Source organism: Bidens hawaiensis, unplaced genomic scaffold (assembly GCF_021521415.1).
Source record: "Bidens hawaiensis isolate Kalapana, Puna unplaced genomic scaffold, B.hawaiensis_p1.1 tig00004702_1, whole genome shotgun sequence".
NCBI lineage: Eukaryota > Viridiplantae > Streptophyta > Magnoliopsida > Asterales > Asteraceae > Bidens > Bidens hawaiensis.
Genome location: NW_027491288.1, coordinates 30,954 through 53,549, shown reverse-complemented (window position 1 = coordinate 53,549; position 22,596 = coordinate 30,954). Strand labels below are relative to the sequence as shown.

The window sequence follows — 22,596 nt, the reverse complement described above, 5'->3', positions numbered from 1 at the left end:
CGTTTTCGCACTGTTTGACGCACCCGATATGTTTTTCGCGCCAAAAACCGAACCTGAAATAAATTTGGACTCGGCATTTCATGTTCGGGCACGTAAATCAAGAAAAGTGGGCCAAATGGGCCCAAAAGGGGGCCCAACAAGCCCAAGCTCACCAAAGTGGACTAAAAATACCTTATATTATTATTATTATTTAGTAAACATTATATATAATAACCTATTAGATATTTTAGGACAGAAATTTCCAGAAAATCTACAAGGTTCCTGCTGTTCTTCAGCCTAGTCCCAAAAACCCAAAGTAAGATTACTAAACTCAACATTTTTAACTAGTTTTAATGATGTTTAATACCATATAAACATGGATTAATTGCCAAAAATCGTTCCTAACCATGTAAAGCTCCTAAAAATGGTCCATAAACATTTTTTGATCATACACATGCTAAGGAATCTGATTTGATTGTTTTTGTGGCCATAAACACGGATTAGAGGGTTGAAACGGCATTTTTACGGTTCAAAAGTTCGGTTTTATACCCTAGCTGAAACCCTATGTTAAGGGGCTGTTGTGTTGATGAAACTTTCTTGGTTTGTGATATAGGACTTCTATCTAGCCTGCAAATAAGCACAACAGCTTGAAACCTTGAATAGAAAGGCAAAAACGAGCCAAACCCGCTAAGGTAATGCCGAAACACTCGTTTACGGGTTGTTTAGTTTAAGGTTATGATGTGCATATTGTTAGGTCTTGAAATTTTTCAGGGAAATCAGGGACCATATCATTGAATCCCTGTATAAATTTGGTAATTGTTTGACCATCCGAGAATATTTGGCGAATTTATTACCAAATTGGGACATTTAATTGGGAAAAATAGTTAAATTGCTTGAAAAATTATGAAATTTTTTGGGGAACTCATATTTGTTACATTTTGATCACATAAAAAATTTGGGATCATTTGGAAAAGTTTAAGAGTGGTTTGTGCATATACGTTCGTATAAATTTTTATAGCCAAATTTTGGGCCGAAAAGAATATTGAAAAACCTTATTGCATTCTGGAATTTATACAGGTTGTTTTGGGACATAATTTGAGTATTCAGAAATTTTTGTGGAATTTTTGGAAATAGTTTGGGATAAACGGACGATTTTCAGGCTAAATATAGCAGTAAAAATGAATTTTTAAAAATTAATAAGTCAGTAAATAATTCCAGAAATATTTTTATAAAAATCTACATATTTTAATTGATAAATGGCTAAATGTTCATAATTTAATGATTAACGGTTAATTAATTATGCTAATTCGAAGATTAAACAAATTCAGTTTTTATAAAAACCGGCAAGTTCGCGATTAACGAATCTGCGGGAATATCAAAACACCAAAAGTGATCAAAAATCATACTTTTGGAATAATTAAGTAAAAACGAACCTTTCTATGAGAAACCTGGACAATCTGGAAAGATCGTGCGCGTTTCTTCTCAAATCAAACTGAATAAACGGAAATGGGCCCCGTTGCTAATCCGGGACCCCAATGTATGATCTTTCTTTATAACTTAATCATTTTATTAACCAACACATTTACCCAAGCTTATTTCCCCATAACTGTTTTCAGAACGCGTAAACGAATAACTTGGCTCAGCTGGAAAAATGGAAAACTGAGCCAAGTTCGGTTTTAAGTATTAGACATTGAACAACATCACAACCTAAGCCTATTGCCACTTTCTGGGCGTTCCAACTATACCCAGATTAGTTTTGAGATTATAATAATATTAAAATATTAATATTATGATAGTATTGATTTTAGGAACTAGTGATAGCAAATCAAACAAACCACGAGCTAACTCGGTGCTGATTATCTACTAAACTGTGAGTTTTCATGACCCCACTTTTAAACTACTTTTACGAACTTTTGGGGTGAAAAACATGTTGATACATATCTATATATACCCTGTACTGTTTGATGATGGGAATTATCTAAGTGCTAACACACGAAAGTCCCCACGAACACAGTGATTAACTTCGAGCCGGTGGCTTGTGAATAGTACTATTGGTTTGACAAACCCAAACGGAATCGGCCTGGTTGCTGTGTCACATAGCTCCATTTGCACATGACCACACTTATACAAACAGGCTATGTAGTGTTAGACATAGCTACCGGGGCATGTTGTGGGCGGAAGGGGAACCACAATGGTTGATTGAGCGTGGGAAATGGATACACGCGGCACAGATAGTCAAGGCTTCACTGTAGCTTAGCATAATTACATCATAAACATACAAACAAACGTACTTGTGAACGTACATACATACATACTTGCGTATTTACAAACTGTGATTGTTGTATGCACGACTGAATTTTTGAAACTCGTGAAACTCACCAACTATTTGTAGTTGACCCGTTTTAACATGTTTTTCAGGTACTGGATTGGAATAGAAGTCAATGTGCTACGTCTTTGACTTGCGATCAATGCTGGGTGAATTGATGCAAGTGTGCTAGTAAGAAGTAAAGTCGCTTAATTAGCTAGATTTAGTTTGTATCACCTAGTTGTAAACAAAGTTAGATCGATGTAAAATATTGTAAACTGGTTTGTATTGTTCTTTATAAGCAATGTGATTGATACCAGAGGTGTCTGTTCATTTCCGTTTTATGCTTCCGCAAATCGCTCAACGGGGTGTGACAACAAGTATGACCCTCACGCTTTGGCCTTTCAAGGAGCTTCGTGAGTGGATCCGCAATGTTTTGATCGGTGTGAACTTTGCGAATACATATCTTTCCCTTTTCAACTTCATCCCTTATGTAGTTGAACCTCCACTCAATGTGCCTCATCTATTAATGTGCACGAGGTTCCTTGATTTGAGCAACCACGCCCTCTTTGTCACAAAAGATCTCTAGAGGGTCCAGAATGGTATGGACTACCCCCAGGTCGGCAATGAATTTTCTAATCCACGCAGCTTCTTGAGCTGCCAATGAGGCGGCAATGCATTCCGATTCCGTGGTGGACAAAGCTACCACATCTTGTTTCAAGCTCTTCCAAGAGACTGCCCCACCATTCATAATGAAAACATATCCCGATTGTGATCGAGAATCATCTCGATCGGTTTGGAAACTTGCATCCGTGAAACCCTTTACAAAGAGTTCCTCCTCACCCGAACCGTATATTAGAAACATGTCCTTAGTCCTTCTAAGGTATTTCAATACACTCTTAACCGCCATCCAATGGCTACTTCCCGGATTATGTTGGAATCTACTTGTCATGCTTAAAGCGCATGACACATCCGGTCTAATGCATACCATTGCATACATGATGGATCCAATAGCCGATGCATATGGGATTTCATTCATTTTCTCTTGTTCATCCTTTGAGCTCGGACATTGAGATGCACTCAATATTGTTCCTCTTTGAATAGGTACCAAACCTTTCTTAGAGTTCTCCATCTTGAACCTCTACGAGATTTTGTCAATGTATGCACTTTGGTTTAAACCTATCAACCGCCTTGATCTATCCCTATGGATCTTTATTACCAAAATATAGGCGGCTTCGCCAAGATCCTTGATTGAAAAACAACTTCCAAGCCATGCTTTTACCCCTTCCATGGTTGGAATGTCATTCCCAAATAGTAGTATGTCATCAACTTACAATACTAAGAAGGGAATGATGCTCCCACTAACTTTCTTATACACACAAGCTTCATCACCATTTTTTATGAATCCAAATTTCTTAACTTCTTCATCAAAGCGGTGATTCCAACTTCTAGATGCTTGTTTCAATCCATAGATTGATTTCTTTAACTTGCATACTTTGTTAGGATGTTGTGGATCGACAAAACCTTCGGGTTGAACCATATAGACATCTTCCTCAAGATGCCCATATAGAAAAGCGGTTTTGACATCCATTTGCCATATCTCATAGTCATAATATGTGGCTATGGCAAACAATATCCTAATAGACTTTAGCATTGCTACGGGAGAAAAAGTTTCATCATAGTCAACCCCTTGAGTTTGAGTGAAACCTTTTGCTACAGGTCTTGCTTTATAAGTATCCAAGTTTCCATGCATATCGGTTTTCTTCTTGAAAACCCACTTACTTCCAACCGGTTTGGAATGAAGAGGTGGTACAACCAAATCCCATACTTGGTTGTCATGCATGGATTGCATCTCAACGTTCATGGCCTCAAGCCATTTGTCACAATCGGATTGTGACATTGCATCATGGTATGTGGTGGGTTCATCCAAATCTACCACATAGCATCCATCCATGAAAAATCCATATCTTTCGGATGGATGACTAAAACTACCGAATTTGCGAACGTTTTGTGTGTCTTGATCAACCATTTGATCGTTTTCAACAACCTCTTGTTGATTGCTAGTATCAGCCAAACGTGTATCGGTTTGTGGTTCTCGATCCTACTCGAGTTCCACCGTTATACTAGTACCTTCCATAAGGAACTTAGTTTCCATGAACTCGGCCTTTCGAACATCCAACACCTTTTGCTCGCTTGGGTTGTAGAAATAATATCCCATAGAGTCCTTGGGATATCCTACAAAGATACACTTAGTGGATCGACTTTCAAGTTTGTTTTGGGTGTTGCTCTTGACATAAGCCTCACAACCCCATACCTTTAAATATCATAGTGATGGAGCCCTTCCATTCCATATTTCAAAAGGTGTTTTGTCCACTTTCTTGGTTGGGGCCATATTTAGAATACGGGCTGCGGAGAGCAAATCGAAACACCAAAATGATAGAGGCAATGTGCTTCTAGCCATCATAGATCGAACCATATCCAATAGAGTTCGATTCCTCCTTTCGGACACACCATTATGTTGTGTTGTTCCGGGTGGAGTACGTTGTGAGATGATCCCACAACTCCTAAGATGATCTTGAGCATCACTTAGGTATTCACCTCCTCTATCCGAACGAAGTACTTTGATGGTTTTATCGAGTTGATTTTGTACTTCATTTTGGAAGACTTTGAACATTTCAAAGGCTTCATCTTTGTGTCTTAACAAGTACACATACCCATAACGACTATAATCGTCGATAAAGGTAATGAAGTATCTTCCACCATTCCTTGTCATTGCCTTAAGTCTTTTGCCCCTTCATTTGTTCCACTAAAGGGTGGAAGAGAGGAAGAGAGAGTAGAGGATTTTTCCTCTAGTCTTGTGTTGTATATTTTGTTACTTGTGAAGTTGTAGAGAGTAAGAGAAGATTGAAGATGGTCATAAAAGGGCACCACCCACTAGCACCAATGAAAACCTTTGCATGTCTCCACTAAGAAAATATAATAATATAAAATGAAAGGAGTAAGAGAGAAGGGGGAGGGGGGCGGCCACCCACTCACCCATTTCAAAATTTATTTTTTTCTTTTAAACAAGTTTTATATCATAAAACTCACATTGTGTTATTTCCCAAAATAAATATAACACAATGTAGGTAAAATGCTTGGTAACCATTTTCCCATATTGTTATTTAACCATCTTAAGTAACATTATGGAATGTTATCTCTCAAAATATAAATCATCCATATGATTTATTTATTTCACAAGTACGTTGTATTTAGAAACCCCTTTCTAAATAACTCAAGCGTTAATATTCATTTGTTATGATCATATCATATTTAAACAAATATAATTGGTGTTTGTCTAGCTTGTAATTGGGTATGACCCGACTTGGATCATGACGTACTAGCCACATCAATAATAATATGTGTCTTGGGCATATCGAGTCCAACAGTTTTCTTACTTAGTTTTAATTATAGTATTAAATTAGTATTTTAAATAAAAAAAACCCCCCAAACAAATATAAATTAATAAGTCGTGTTTGTAGTCGAGTCTAATTAGCTAATAAACGTAATTTAGAGAATCTCGTGGGTTCGATATCCGGACTTACTTAGCTTTACTAGAGTCGATCGGTTCACTTGCCGGTTAGTAGTTTAGTCGAGTTTTAGAGATCTAGAGTGTTACTTAGTGTTTATTTTTAGTTAATTTAGTTAATAATTATTAAACTACTTCAAGCACATCAAGTTTTTGGCGCCGTTGTCGGGGACTATTGGCGATTACGTTATTAGCTTTGATTGGACCTACTTGCTACATACGTTCTACTTGTTTTGCTTTACGTTTTGTTTGAGTCGTAGGAGTCTAATTAAGTCTAGTTTATTTTTAATTATTAGTTTGTTTCTATTTTCATTTTATTAGAAACTACTTACTCGGTCTTGTGCGTTTTGTAGGTATATGCCACATCTTCATTCGCAAGGACCGCCGTTGGAATGCTTTGGACCTATTCCGTTGAAGTCCTAGGCAAGTTCATCATCGTCAGAAAAGCAACCGATCACCATAGATACTTCACCGAAATTATCACCCACAAATTCACCACCACCAAGTCCCAGACCCATCCCAAGGGCCGAAAATAACCGCACCGTGTACCAGCAAGCTTTTGAAGGGTTCCATGGGATCACTAACCCATTATCGCTCCCGAGATTGATAACCCTAACTCATGGCAGATTCCATCCTACGTCATGACCAACATCACCCAACACCACCAATTCCATGGTCGTGAAGATGAAGATGCGCCGGCACACATCAACCATCTGACTTGCGTGTTCAAAACGTTCAATTTGCAAGGTGCTAATGAGGATGTGATCTTCCTTCACTTGTTCCCGTTTACACTTTCGGGTCGTGCCGCCACTTGGCTCGACTCGCAACCTTCTGGAGAATTCACTACTTGGGAGGCGCTTTGCAATGCATTCATCAAGAGGTACTTTCCACCTGCTAAGGCTTCTTGCCTTCATGACCAGATCCACTCCTTTCACATGGAACCGGATGAGCCATATTACCAAGCTTGGGAGCGCTTTCAAAATCTGCTATCCCGTCATTCACAACATGGTCTCACACCTTGGGCCCTTGTTGAGAAGTTTTACAATGGACTTACTTATGAGGCTCAAGCGAGGTTTGACAAAGCTGCTGGAGGTAATATGATGGACAAGAAGAATATGACCGAGTGTAACGAGAGGTTTGAATGTTTCGCGCAAACGGAGTACGAGAAAAAGCCACGAGGCGGGAATTCCAATCCTGCCACCAGTGCATCCTCATCTGCTCAAGGTGTACACCAGGTTAATCTGGATACTGGTATGGCTGCTGCCTTGGAGAGTCTTACCCTTGAGACAAAGAAATTACAGGAAAAGGTGGATAAGTGTGAGATGTGTAGGGGTGGTAATGGTACGCTGGAGTGTCCGTTGGTGAACAATCAAGATGTTGATTTTGTGGCTGGTCAGAACATGTTCCCTAATGCTTACAACAACAACAATCAGAACCGAAACAACTACAGGAATCAAAATCAGAATCAAGGGCAAAGTAACTCGAATTGGCGTTCGGCCGGTGGGCCATCTGGTTTCCAAGCTCCCTATAACCGAAATCATGTACAGTATAACAATGAAGGTTCTAATGGTCAAAGTTCGAATAATGGGCCGGATCTAACTAAGAAGTTGGACGAGATGATGCAGCAAATCGTTACTAGAGATCAAGTTACTCAAAAGACTCTTGCCTATCATGACCGGCTTTTTAAGAATCAACAATCGGCTCTACTTGACATTCAAAGGTCCATTGGCGATATTGTTCGAAGATTGGATGAGAGACCCCCCGCGATAGTTTTCAGGTTCCACTCAGCAGAATCCGGCTGCTCAACTAAAGGCGATACTACTCGTAGCGGCAGGGTTTTGGGTCCCGAGGTAAGAAGGAATGAGGTGGAAGTTGAAGATGAGGAGGTGATGGATGAAGAAATCGAGATGGAAGTACCGGGTAAAGTGCAAAATGCCACACCGGTTACACCGCCAGTAGTGAAGAAGCCGGTTGAAATCCGGTCATCACCTGTAATTGATCACTCTCGTGTCCATCCCCCGCTCGCTTAAAACATCGGAAATACACGGGGGAGTATGGGCAATTTCTTGACATGTTCCGACAGTTGAAGATTAATCTCCCGTTCATTGAAGCCCTCCAACACATGCCGAAATACGCGAAGTTTTTGAAGGATCTGTTGAAGAGGAAGGATAGGTTGGGAGAGGTGTCATCGATTCCCCTTAAGGGAGATTGTTCGGCGGTAGTGTTGAACCGCGTGCCCGAGAAGTTGTTGGACACAGGTGTGTTTACGATTCCATATTTGTTTAGTAGTGATGCGATGAGGCATGCATTGGCGGATTTGGGGGCGAGTATAAATTTGATGTCGTATTCTTTGTACGAGAAGTTGAAGTTAGGCGAGCTTACACCGACTCGCATGTCCTTATCATTGGCCGATCATTTGGTTAAATATCCGCGAGGTATCATCAAGAATTTGCTAGTAAAGGTTGATAAGTTTGTGTTCCCGGTTGATTTTGTGGTGCTCGACATGGAGGCCGACGAGAAGGTTCCCATTATTCTTGGTCGTCCGTTCCTACGTACCGCAAAGGCACTTATCGATGTGTATGATGGGAAGATCACGCTTCGGGTTGGCGATGAGAATGTTACTTATGATGTCGCGAGGTCAATGAAGCATCCATGTGATCAAGATGATTTCAGTGGTCCATGCCACTCGGTTTATTTCATTAACTCTTCTATTACAGGTGTGGATAGTTGTTTCGATTATATTTGTGGTGTGGATCTTGTAGGAAGTAATGGTTTGGTTGATTGTAATGATTTGGGTGAGGATAATTCGTGTACGAACGATTCGGTTTGTGATGAGTTGGTTGAAATTTCGGGTTTGCCCGAGATTAAAGAGGTGAAAGAGATTAGTTGTGAGAGTGAGACGGGTTCCGAGGAGAAACCCGCCCAGTTGGAATTGAAAGTACTCCCATCACACTTGGAGTATGCGTATCTTGATGTGGGCTCAAACTTGCCCATTATTGTGTCTTCCAAGTTGACGAAGGAAAAGTCAAAATTGATAGACGTATTGAAGTTGCATAAGGGGGCAATTGCATGGAGACTTTCCGATATTCAAGGTACTAGCCCCGCTTATTGCACACGTCAGATTCTAATGGAGGATGAGTACAAACCGGTGGTGAAACCACAAAGGTGTCTTAATCCGAATATGAAAGAAGTGTTGAAGAATGAGGTATTGAAGTTGATGGATGCCGGGATGATTTACCCGATTTCCGATTCTTCGTGGGTGAGCCTGACCCAAGTTGTCCCGAAGAAGGGAGGTATGACTGTGGTGATGAACGAGAAGAATGAGCTTATCCATTCAAGTACGGTTACCGGTTGGAGAGTGTGTATTGACTATCGGAGATTGAACGATGCCACCAGGAAGGACCACTTCCCGTTGCCGTTTATTGATCAGATGTTGGAGCATTTGGCAGGTCAGCAGTTTTATTGTTTTCTTTACGGTTTTTCGGGTTATTTTCAAATCCCCATCGCATCGGAAGACCAAGAGAAGACAACTTTTACATGTCCGTATGGCACGTTTGCGTACCATCGCATGCCGTTTGGACTATGTAACGCTCCGGCTACCTTTCAGCGTTGTATGGTGGCCATCTTTCAGGATATGATTGAGACGTCCATGGAGGTTTTTATGGACGATTTTTCGGTTTACGGTAATTCTTTCGATCATTGTTTGGCTAATCTGGAGAAGATGCTAAAGAGGTGTATCGAAACGAAGTTGATGTTAAATTGGGAGAAATGCCATTTTATGGTGATGGAAGGGATCGTGTTGGGTCATAAGATCTCGAGAGACGGTATTGAGGTGGATCGCGCGAAGATTGATACTATAAGTAGACTTCCTCCACCGACAAATGTGAAGGCGATTAGGAGTTTCTAGGATCATGCGAGATTTTATCGGCGATTTATCAAAGACTTTTCAAAAATTACTCGTCCGATGACCCGACTCCTCGAGAAATATGTACCGTCTGTATTTGATGATGAGTGTGTGAAGGCGTTCACGTTTTTGAAAGAAAAGCTCGTAAATGCTCCCATTCTTTGTTCTCCTGATTGGAGCTTACCGTTTGAGCTCATGTGTGATGCTAGTGATTATGCGGTTGGAGCGGTTTTGGGGCAAAGGAGAGATAAACATTTTCACCCCATCTATTATGCTAGTAAGACGTTGAATGATGCTCAAGAGAACTACACCACCACCGAGAAGGAGCTTTTAGCCATTGTGCTCGCATTTGACAAGTTCCGCTCATATCTCGTACATTCCAAGACCACCGTTTTTACCGATCATGCAGCCTTGCGTTTTCTCTTCCAGAAAAAAGACGCGAAGCCTCGTCTTATACGGTGAATTATTTTACTTTCCGAGTTTGACATCGAGATCAAAGATAAAAAGGGGGCGGAAAACGTAGCGGCCGATCATCTATCCCGTTTAGAGGACCCGAGGAGAGAAGAGTTACGTGAGGAGGAGATTGGAGATACATTCCCTCACAAGTCGATCGATTTTGTTGCAGCTAAAAAGCAAGGTATTCTATGGTTCACTAATTTTTCTAATTATTTGGCGAAGAATATTGTGTTGGAGGGTATGACTACGCAACAAAAGAGGAAGTTTTTCCGGGATGTTAATCGGTATGTGTGGGATGACCCGTTCTTGTTTAAGATTGGTGGTGATCGGATTCTAAGGAGATGTGTGACGAAAGAGGAAGGTTGGGATATTCTCAAGCATGTGCATGAAGGGTTGACTGGAGGTCATCACGGTGCACATGCTACCGCACAGAAGGTGTTTGATAGTGGGTTCTATTGGCCGACAGTTGTCAAAGATGCCGAAGAGTTTGTGAAGTTTTATGATGCATGCTAAAGAACAGGTAATATTTCATCTAAGAATGAGATGCCTCAAAACCCCATACAAATTCTTGAAATCTTTGATGTATAGGCATCGACTTCATGGGACCGTTTCCCATGTTGAACGGTAATAAGTATATTTTGGTGGCTATTGATTATGTGTCGAAGTGGGTGGAAGCCCAAGCATTGGCCACGAATGATGCACGAGTTGTGGTGAGGTTTCTTAAGAAGTTGTTTACTCGTTTCGGTACTCCGAGAGCTATTATTAGTGATCCGGGAACCCATTTTTGTAATACCGTCATGGAGAAGGCGTTAGCTCATTATGGGGTTACTCATCGTACCTCTACGGCCTATCACCCTCAAACGAATGGTCAAGTCGAGAATGCAAATCGACGGGTGAAGAGGATTTTGGAGAAGACGGTTGGGGCGAGTCGGAAAGATTGGTCGGAGACATTAGATGATGCATTGTGGGCATTCCGAACCGTATACAAGACCCTGTTGGGTACTACACCATTTATGCTTGTTTATGGTAAGTCTTGTCATCTTCCGGTATAGTTGGAGCATCGACAATGAATGTCGATCTTACCGCAGCGGCGAGGAAAAGTTACTTTCAGATTCATGAGTTGGAGGAGCTTCAGAATGCAGCATACTCTCAATCGTTGAACATCAAAGAAAAGACGAAAGCTCTACACGCTCGACGGTTGAAAGGAGGCAAGGAGTTCAAGAAAGGTGATAAGGTATTATTATTTAACTCTCGTTTGAAGTTGTTTGCGGAAAGTTGAGATCGAAGTGGACGGGACCGTACTTGGTGAAAGAAGTTTTCCAGTATGGAGTGGTAGAGTTGGAGAATCCGGATAATGGAACATCTTGGAAGGTGAACAACCATCGCTTAAAGCACTATCTTGGAGGACCGGAAGAATCAATCGAGATGGAGGAAACTCCTCTCGATCCGTCGCATTAAATTGCCACACGAGGTTCTTGACTGAAAACTCAAGTGTAGAGTTTGTACATTCTTTTCTATTTCTATTTCTATTTTATTTTTATTTTTTCCTTAAGTCACTAATGTAGTTTTTTGTAGCTTATATTTGTTTTTAAGTTTTGAAAGTTTTGAAGGAAGATAGTATGAGATAGAAGATCCCCTTGAAGTATAATGAAACATTCAAGTATGGGGATGGAGCAGCAGGAGCCGTATACTTTTATATATCTATTTTCTGCTGTTATTTTTATTATATGTTGGTTGGGTTGGTTGGTTTGGTTGCATACTTTGAATGATTAATATCTATCAAGTTGATAGAATTTTTAAATAGTGTTTGTATTGTTGCCGCTTTCGTTCGTATATGAGAGAAGGAGATACTGGTTGCTGAGGACATTTTTGGAAGAAGACTTTAGCGTCATACTTCATGCGCATACTACCAGCTAAGTCTTTTTCTTTGTTTTTATATTTTCAGTTTTTAATTTTTAGCTTTGTTTTGCATTTATTTTTTTTTGTATTTTTAGGTTTTTGTTTTGGTTTTTTTTTTTTAAATTTTTGAGTCGTGTTTCCGTTCCTGCATTGAGGAAAATGCAAATTTGAAGTGTGGGGATGGGAATACATATGTTTTTTTCAATTTTAAAAAAAAGGTTTTGAAAAATGTCCCTTGATTTTGTTTCTTTTTGCGTATAAATGGGAGATGAGTGATACTTATCGGGAATCAGTTTTTCAAACTACTATAATAAGATATAATTAAAAGAACACGCACTTAACTTGGGATATGTCGGTAGGCTCAGCCTTGAGAATGAAAGGGCAGTTTGATAGTTGGTTTTAAACGATATAATTTGATTTTTAGTGGGAAACATGTTAAGTCTGTATAAAATACGAGATGAAATGCCAGGCCATACTCAAGCCTCATTTTTAGTTTGACTGTAGAAAATTATGAATTTTAAAGAAATCTGAATACGTTATCATACGATACTTGGGTAGGTTTAACGTTAGATTATGTCGTGAAGCCGGTGATATAAACTTAAAACTTACACTTCTAGTTTTAGTGTTTAACACTTCATAGGCGTATGGTTTTATGGCCTCAAATCCTGTATTGATGGGATGCTCCGGGGTTCGGAGACCATGGGTCTGTATGCAGTTATTCATCTGGTATTCATATTTCCTAAGTGGATTTATGGATTTTTCAAAAAGCCTAAAAAGAGCAAACCCGCAGTTTATCTGCCATATTATGGGTCATTAAACATGATCACAAAGTGCTTTAAAAGTACAAATTCACTACTGACTTGATCATACACGCGGTTAGTCATATGGGGTCCCCGTGCTCGCGTCTCATTACCATTAAGAAACGGACCACACAGGACACACCATATGTAATCCCTACAAATGAATTCGTGCATACACACCTATGGAGATGGACTTTTAGGGTGTTGCTTGATAACAGGTGTATGTCATGTAGTGGGGAACACTAGCTAGTTAGTTGAATAATTGAACCTTAATCGTATCTAATGGCTGCTTGGTAGACTTTGATGCTTAAATTTAGGTGGATAAACAATATCCTTGATCGTCTTAGCTATTCATGAAAAATGTGCAACAATGTTTTAATCTGCTATCTATAAGGTTTAAGTCCAGTTGGGGTGGTTTGATCCGGTAAAATATAAAATAAAACGGGTCTTGACTGTGGGTTCCACTAGATTATATACAAAATAAAAATAATAATAACAACAACAATAATAATAATAATAATAATAATAATAATAATAGTCAGATCTTACTTGTCCCGGTAAAGACAAAGGCATGGGTTTAAGTGGACAACAATATCGGTGATCGCAGTTTTTGCGTTCTTCTAAATTTTAAGATAACCTATATGTTTTTAAGACTGTATTTCTCCGATTCTGATCCCATTGCAATTAGACTTTTTAAGGTACGAAAAAAGAATAAGTATGGGATATTTGATATAACGTTTAATATACATTAATCCCGTTAACATTTTTATATAATATTTTATTAGTTTATGTTCGGTTTTTGTTAAGATTTGTATACCACTAACACATTTGAATAATGTAGGTCCCGGGTTTTAATTATGGTGAAAAGAGGGCGAAAAATAAGAGAAAAGGAGATGAACCGGAGAACCGTACCATCAGGAAATGAACCGGACCAGACCAGGAAGGGAACCGGACCGGCTAGGCCCCCTCCCCACTCACCGGAGGGCCGCACGGTGGGGAGGCCAAGGCCCGCCGCGCGGCGCCTTGGGCCAACTTCTAGAATGATCCAAACCGTCTTTAGGGTATTTTATCTCCTATTTCCTGTATAAAGACCCATAAACTCACCCTTAAGCATACCCGGAAGTTCCAGCCGATTTTGGTGAGTTCTGAGGCTTCCGAGAACAGCTTTTGGCAGCTTTTGAGTTGAAGAATCGTCCGGTGGTGCGCGTATTAGTTGAAGACAAAAAACACGGGTTTTATCTTTTGTTTCTTTCGTTTTCGTTTATTTACCGCCATGAATTCTTCATTGTTTGTTTTGTTTAAATTTGAGATGCTAGGCTAAATTGCATGAACTACTTAGGCTTATGATTAACCTACTTTGATGTTTTGATTTGACTTTGGGATTGTTTATCGTTATGGTTTTTATGGTTTTGTAAAAGATATATTTATAATTAATTGATGCATATGGATACTTAGGATTGTTTGATGAGTTTTATTCCATAGCTTTCCTTGATTATTGTTTGTCATATGATAGGGTGCTATTAGATCAATTACGTTGTGTTTTTGATTATTTTATGAATTATTTCATGATAAGGTCATAGGAATAATATTGTCGAATAAACCTAAGTGTACTGCTAACCTAAAAACTGTAAAGTGCTAGGTTATTGATAAGTCTTTAGTATTTAATCTTGCTAGATTTAGTTCTTCGTAAGGAGTCCGTCTATGGTTGATTATTTATTATTGTTTATCAAATCAATTAAATATAATAAAATGCCTTTGATTTCCACGTTGTAAGGTAGGATTTCGTATAAAGGAACTAAATTATAAATAATTAGGTGACCGTAAGGGAACTTGATTTTCAATACTAGTGTGCGTTAAAACTTGTTAGAAATCCATAGGTGTCTCTAGAAAAGGGTCAGGGGTCCTGTTCGAGTTTTCTTTTAAGTGTCTATTTTATTATCCCAGTCCATAACTAAATATTTTCCCGGGTTAATTCATTAATGAAATTTAGGGGATTCTAGCCTAGGTAGTTTTCTTATTATCATCTTATTTTAATAACAAACGTTCGCTTTCGTTTAATTTACTTGTTTTCTTACTTAGTTTTAATTAGAGTATTAAATTAGTATTTTAAGTAAACCCACCCCCCCCCCGAAACAAATATAAATTAATAAGTCGTGTTTGTAGTCGAGTCTAAATTAGCTAATACACGTAATTTTGAGAGTCTCATGGGTTCGATATCCGGACTTACTTAGCTATACTAGAGTCGATCGGTTCACTTGCCGGTTAGTAGTTTAGTCGAGTTTTAGAGAGTCTAGAGTATTACTTAGTGTTTATTTTTAGTTAATTTAGTTAATAATTATTAAACTACTTCAAGCACATCATTGAGTACGCTTAAAAATCGTTACATGATAAAAAAAATCTTAATAATGTTAGTCGTAGTTTCAGGGCAACACAAAACTCCTCGTGACATGAAAAACGCTACGATAGCGATATAATAGGAACACTTATGTATAAGAAGTACTAGCGGCGTATCCACCATGTCCTTACCATATTCAATTTGTTTTGTTATCCTAAATCACTAAGAAAAAAATTTATATGCTATGGCACACAACAAAACTTGCTACGGTATCCATGCGTAGAATTTTATAATTACGTGTGCACCCGCAATTACTCGGGTCGCCACATGGTTGGAATAGTTCATCCAATTGTGTATGGTAAAAATATACAATAATTATAAATAAATAAAATAATCATGATGATAAAAATATTTTTCAATATGAATATCAAGATGCAAGTTTAATGATAATCTAGCTCTGTCTCGTTTAAGGAAGAACAAGAAGGAGATTGGGATTTCAAGTGTAAAATTCCTAGCTGCAAGGATGTTTGTTGAAGGCTTAGGGTATGCTAGCTTGAGGAGCTTCTCTATTGAACTCTTGCCTTTCATTCATCATCTCCTTCTCCATCCTTTTGGGTTTCTTGAAAGGTAGTTCACATGCATCAATTTATTATGGTTGCATGTGTTTATAAGTATGTTATTCGTATTTGGATCCAAGTATTGGTTTTGCATGTATAAATCGTTTGTATATTCATCAAATTAACAAGATTTAAATCTAATATCCGCTTCTTTTTACATAAAAGTGAGGTTTTATTACTTTGATAATCTTGTTAAAACCCATCAATGGCATCAAGAGCCGCTTATACGAATGCATGCTTCATTAGACCCAAAAATTTCAGGTTTACGGTGGGGTTCACCATTTGGCCAAAAATTTTAGGGTTTTTGATTACCCCTTGGTTTTTCAAGATTTTACTTTACATGCATATGGTAATGTTGAAAAATTAAGTCATTTGGTTAATTGATTGTTTTGTTTGGACAAAACCCGAAACTTTCGGTTTGCCTAAGCTTTGGCCGAAAGTTTTAGGGAAAAAAGGGGAACCATTTCGGTCTTGTGATTATTGCATATATGGATATGTATTAGGTGTTCATAACCTAGCCATGGCCTTGTGTTTGGATGAATGTTTGTGTTGTAGTTGTTTGTTCATTCAATATGGTTGTAATAATTTTTTTTTGGGTTTTGTTATCTATTTATTTATTTCATTTGGTTTGTAATAATAAGTAGTTTAGTTGTATTTCTTTTACTATAGAAAATTTTATTAGGATATAATTTTCTAAAAGAAGATGCAAGAAAGGAAGCCCAAATAAAGTGAAGGAGACCACAACACGAAGTGGACACTTGAAGCATTTGGATGCGGGATCAAGTGGGAGTTCACCGACACAAGCCCTACGTCTTTTTGGTCCCTTAGGACACTTTTTGGCACACATGTTTCGGTTAACAAGTGTAGTCAATATTAGATGGCTATGGTTATGGACTTGTGGTTGTTTGTTTTTTGCTTGTTTGGTTGATTTATTTTGTTTTATCTTATTGCAATATAGATTGTTAACAACTTAAAATCAACAACTTGTATAAAATCGGTTCCTTAGAAATCGTTAGGTAATAAAATTGGTTTTATTAAAGGCTAATGATTTCACAATAAAATGGGTTTTATTAATAGGAACCTTGAAAATGGGTTTTTCAACTAAGTACCATACATTTGAATGCATGCAAATGCAAGGTACATAAATAGGTTTCCACTCTAGAATTTAGAAAAAGAAAATCCCTTTTATAAAACAAGTCAAACACCATCCTTTTATACAACACTCGAATCACTTGGGAACTCGATATGGGATAAAGGTCACCTAACCACATTGGAGGAAACTTGTGAGTTTGAGGTGGGTTTATCATATTTGTGGGATAAAGGTCACCTAACCACTTGTATGTGTAAACTCACACGTGTGTGTAAATAGGACGACTTAAATTGGAAACTATGTGAATAGGGTCACCGAAGCACGGCGTACAATGGTGTTGATTGGATTAAACATGCCAACTAAACATAAGATGTTAAACCGATCCCATAAAACTAGAAGTTGCAAAGGGTTGCAATCGTCAAACGTTGACTACCTTGTTAGTTTAAATAGTAGGATAAATGTCACCTAACTACTATTTAAATGTGACGTTGGGTTCTAGATTTTAATCATTAATTGTCTTGGAGACATAAAGGGTATTAACGATTAAAATTAATTAATGATATCAAAAATACTATAATGGAGCTTTTTTAAATTTGTAGATGGCCGCAATCAACAATCCACCTAACGCTATTATCCCACCCGTTCATAACCTATCAGTAAGAGCTATGCTCGATAAGGATCGTCTCAAATATAACAATTTTATGGATTGGTATCGAAACTTGAGAATCTTTCTCAAGCAAGAAAAGAAATCCTACGTATTAGAGGATCCCATTCCCGATGAACCTAGCATTGGCAATACCGATGACTATAATGATTGGTTAAAACACACCAAGGATTCGGTGCAAGTTTCTTGCCTCATGTTGGGAACTATGATTCCCGAGATTCAAAAGGATTTTGAACTTTATGGGGCATACAACATGATCACCCAACTTAAGGAAATATTCCTTACACAAGCTAGGGTGGAACGCTTCGAAATGGTTCGAGCACTTCATGGATATCGTATGGAAGAAACCCAATTGGTTTCATCTTATGTGCTTAATATGAAAAGACACATTGATCGTCTCGAACGGCTAAATTGTCCCGTCTCAAAAGAGTTGGCCACGGATTTGATCCTAAATGGCCTAACCAATAAATTTGAGACTTTTGTTATGAATTATAACATGAATGGATGGGACAAGAGCATTAGTGAGCTTCATGCGATGCTCAAAACGGTCAAGACGGGAATGGGTAAAAGAGTTTTACCGGTTCTGACAATCAATGAAGGTGGAAATAGGAAGAGGCATCACCCGGAACCCAAAGCAAAGGTTGTCAAAGGTAAGGGACAGGTCAAGGGTAAGTTCAAGGGGAAGGCTAAAGCGGAACCACCCAAACCAAAAGAAAAGAAGCTAAAGGCTAGCGCGGATGACCCGTGTTTTGGTTGTGGGGAGATAGGGCATTGGATGAGGAATTGTCCAACCTATCTCAAAGAGTTGAAAGCTAAGACGGATGCAGAGAAAACCTCAGGTACAACTTTCATGATTCATATTGATCTTAATATTGTTTCTTCTAACACATGGGTATTGGATACCGGATGTGGAACTCATATTTGCAATTTGTTGCAGGGTTCAAGGGTTCAAAAGGAAGTGATCAATTTAAGAAAGTAGATACAAGTCTCTTCATGGGCAACGGAGCAAAGGTTGATATCGAAGCCCGAGGAGACTACATTTTGAAGCTTCCAAATGGTTTGGAAGTTATTTTGAAAAACATTCTATATGCTCCTAGTTTAACTAGGAAGATTATCTCCGTTTCTCTTTTAAGACAATATGGTTTTGATTTGAAGTTTGTGGACAATTATATTTGTGTATTATGAATGATGTCTTTTATTTTAAGGCGATGCCGTCTAATGGCAATTATGAATTAGTTCATTATAACACATCTTTTGATAACACGTTGTACCAATCACAAGTGCAAAGAAACTCAAAATGGATTTGAGTAAGACTTCTCGTTGACATTGTCGCCTTGGTCACATAAACAAAGATCGCATACATACACTTCAAAAAGATGGTCTTTTGGAATCAAATGAAGATGATTCATTTGATAAATGTGAGTCTTGTTTACTTGGAAAGTTGACCGAGGACCCCTTTAGTGAAACAAACAAAAGGGAAAAAGACTTATTGGGTATCATACGTTCGGATGTATGTGGTCCTTTTAAGGCAATGACAAGGAATGGTGAAAGATACTTCATTACCTTTATTGACGATTATAGTTGTTATGGGTATGTGTACTTGTTAAGACACAAAGATGAAACTTTTGAAATTTTCAAAGTTTTCAAAAATGAAGTACAAAATCAACTCAATATAACCATCAAAGGACTTCCTTCGGATAGAGGAGGTGAATACCTTAGTGATGCCTTCCAAGATCATCTTAAAATTTGTGGGGTCATCTCACAACTTACTCCACCTGGAACACCACAACATAATGGTGTGTCCGAAAGGAGGAATCGAACTCTATTAGATATGATTCGATCTATGATGGCTAGGAGCACATTGCCTCTATCATTTTGGGGTTTCGCATTGCTCTCCGCGGCCCGTATTCTAAATATGGCCCCAACCAAGAAAGTGGACAAGACACCTTTTGAAATATGGAAAGGAAGGGTTCCATTGTTATCATATTTAAAGATATGGGGTTGTGAGGCTTATGTCAAGAACAACACCCAAAACAAACTTGAAAGTCGATCCACTAAGTGTATCTTTGTAGGATATCCCAAAGACTCTATGGGATATTATTTCTACAACCCAACCGAGCAAAAAGTGTTCATTTCTAGAAAGGCCAAGTTGTTGGAAACTAAGTTCCTTATGGAAGGTACTAGTAGAAAGGTGGAACTCGAGGAGGATCGAGAACCACAAGCCAATACACGTTTGGTTGATACTAACAATCAACAAGAGGTTGTTAAGAATGATCAAATGGTTGATCAAGACACACAAAACGTTTGCAAATTTGGTAGAATTAGTCATCCACCCGAAAGATATGGATTTTTCATGGATGGATGCCATGTGGTAGATTCAGATGAACCCACCACATACCGTGATACAATGTCACAATCCGATTGTGACAAATGTCTTGAAGCCATGAACGTTGAGATGCAATCCATGCATGACAACCAAGTATAGGATTTGGTTGTACCACCTCTTAATTCCAAACCGGTTGGAAGTAAGTGGGTTTTCAAGAAGAAAACCGATATGCATGGAAACTTGGATACTTATAAAGTAAGACTTCTAGCAAAAGGTTTTACTCAAACTCAAGGGTTGATTATGGTGAGACCTTCTCTCCCGTGGCAATGCTAAAGTCGATTAGGATATTATTTGCCATAGCCGCATATTATGACTATGAGATTTGGCAAATGGATGTCAAAACCGCTTTTCTAAATGGACATCTTGAAGAAGATGTCTATATGGTTCAGCCCAAAGGTTTTGTTGATCCACAACATCCTAACAAAGTATGCAAGTTAAAGAAATCAATCTATGGATTGAAACAAGCATCTAGAAGTTGGAATCACCGTTTTGATGAAGAAGTTAAGAAATTTGGATTTATCAAGACCGCTGATGAAGCTTGTGTTTAAGAAAGCTAGTGGGAGCACCATCACTTCTTAGTATTGTATGTTGATGACATACTACTGTTTGGAAATGACATTCCAACCATGGAAGGTGTAAAAACCTGGCTTGGAAGTTGTTTTTCCATTAAAGATCTTGGTGAAGCCGCCTATATCTTGGGAATAAAGATCTATAGGGATAGATCAAGGCGGTTGATAGGTTTAAACCAAAGTACATACATTTACAAAATCTTGAAAAGGTTCAAGATGGAGAACTCAAAGAGAGGTTTGGTACCTATTCAAAGAGGAACGATATTGAGTGCATCTCAATGTCCAAGCACAAAGGATGAGCAAGAGAAAATGAAAGGAATCCCATATGCATCGGCTATAGGATCCATCATGTATGCAATGATATGTACTAGACCGAATGTATCATGCACTTTGAGCATGACAAGTAGATACCAACATAATCCGGGAAGTAGCCATTGGATGGCGGTTAAGAGTATATTGAAATAACTTAGAAGGACTAAGGAAATGTTTCTAATATACAGTTCTGGTGAGGAGGAACTCGTTGTAAAGGGTTACACGGATGCGAGTTTCCAAACCGATCGAGATGATTCTCGATCACAATCGGGATATTTTTTCATTATGAATGGTGGGGTAGTCTCTTGGAAGAGCTCAAAACAAGATGTGGAAGCATTTTCCACCACAGAATCGGAATACATCGCCGCCTCATTGGCAGCACAGGAAGCTGCGTGGATTAGGAAATTCATTGCTGATCTAGGGGTGGTCCGTACCATTCAGGATCCTCTAGAGATCTTTTGTGACAACGAGGGTGCGATTTCTCAAATCAAGGAACCTCGTGCACATCAAAAGACAAGGCACATTGAGCGGAGATTCAACTACATAAGTGATGAAATTGAGAAAGGAAAGATATGTATTCGCAAAGTTCACACCGATCAAAACATTGCAAATCCACTCACGAAGCTCCTTGAAAGGCCAAAGCATGAAGGTCACACTTGTGCCTTAGGACTTCGATATTCTAGTGATTGGATATGATCTATTTTATATTTGGATATCGAAACAATTGTTAATTTTCACTCATTCGTAAGATTAGGGCTTATGATTATGACATTTTGAGTAATGTTCCATTTTAGCATGTTTAAATCCATGAATAAATTAATTATTCTAAATGTCCGAAGTCGCTCATATTTGTGGGAACACTATTATGAAATTGGATTGGTGCATATTCATAAGGTATGAATATAAAGGAAAAGGTTGCTGCCAAGGTTCATAGATATTTATGGGATATAAATATTGGACTAACCCGCTCTAAAATGTTACTACATGAAATCTTTGTGATTGATCATAAGTAAATTTGAGGAAAGGCGAATATCATAGTATCCTCTGACCTGAGATACATATTGGGTCTTGATATTCAACAAATATTATACTTTGACTTAGTTCTTCGCTGCTCTGAAACATGATGGTACATAAGTCTAAGATCAGGTATAGTACAAGGTGATTGTGAAAGACATATGTACTCAAAAAGGGATTTGTCCCTCTTATTCGTTGAGATTAAGATGTCTAAGGCCTGCTAAGTTAAATCAACAGAGAATGATCACTCTATGTCTCTAGATTTAACATGACATCTGAGACAAAAGGATAAATGATAGATTCACCTAAATCATTTCAAGTAAGGGACTTGAAGGGGATGATGTTATTGAATGGCATTTCGTCATGCGTATTAGGGGTAGTAAACCGTAGTTAGGCGGTATTTGCTACTTGCATCAATCTTCTATGTATCTTGTGCAAGTGGGAGATTGTTGGGCTCGGTCTGCCCAAGACACATATTATAATTGATGTGGCTAGTACGTCATGATCCAAGTCGGGTCATACCCAATAACAAGCTAGACAAACACCGATAATATTTATTTATGTATGATATGATCATAGTAAATAAATAATAACACTTATGTTATTTGGAAAAGGGTTTCTAAATACATTGTATTAGTGAAATAAATAAATTATATGGATGATTTATTTTGAGAGAGAGCATTTCTAATGTTATTTAA

The 22,596-nt window shown here is 38.3% G+C and overlaps 2 protein-coding genes across 2 annotated transcripts; both read left to right on the top strand.

The window, feature by feature from the left end:
- Positions 1 to 7,923: 7,923 nt before the first annotated feature.
- LOC143627677 (uncharacterized) lies at positions 7,924 to 10,725 on the top strand. The gene is made up of 3 exons (XM_077097450.1): positions 7,924 to 8,287; positions 8,615 to 9,210; positions 10,249 to 10,725. Exons 1-3 carry the CDS (start codon positions 7,924 to 7,926, stop codon positions 10,723 to 10,725), a joined length of 1,437 nt encoding a protein of 478 aa, XP_076953565.1.
- Positions 10,726 to 11,278: 553 nt separating this feature from the next.
- LOC143627676 (uncharacterized) lies at positions 11,279 to 11,670 on the top strand. The gene is made up of 2 exons (XM_077097449.1): positions 11,279 to 11,446; positions 11,488 to 11,670. Exons 1-2 carry the CDS (start codon positions 11,279 to 11,281, stop codon positions 11,668 to 11,670), a joined length of 351 nt encoding a protein of 116 aa, XP_076953564.1.
- Positions 11,671 to 22,596: the final 10,926 nt, after the last annotated feature.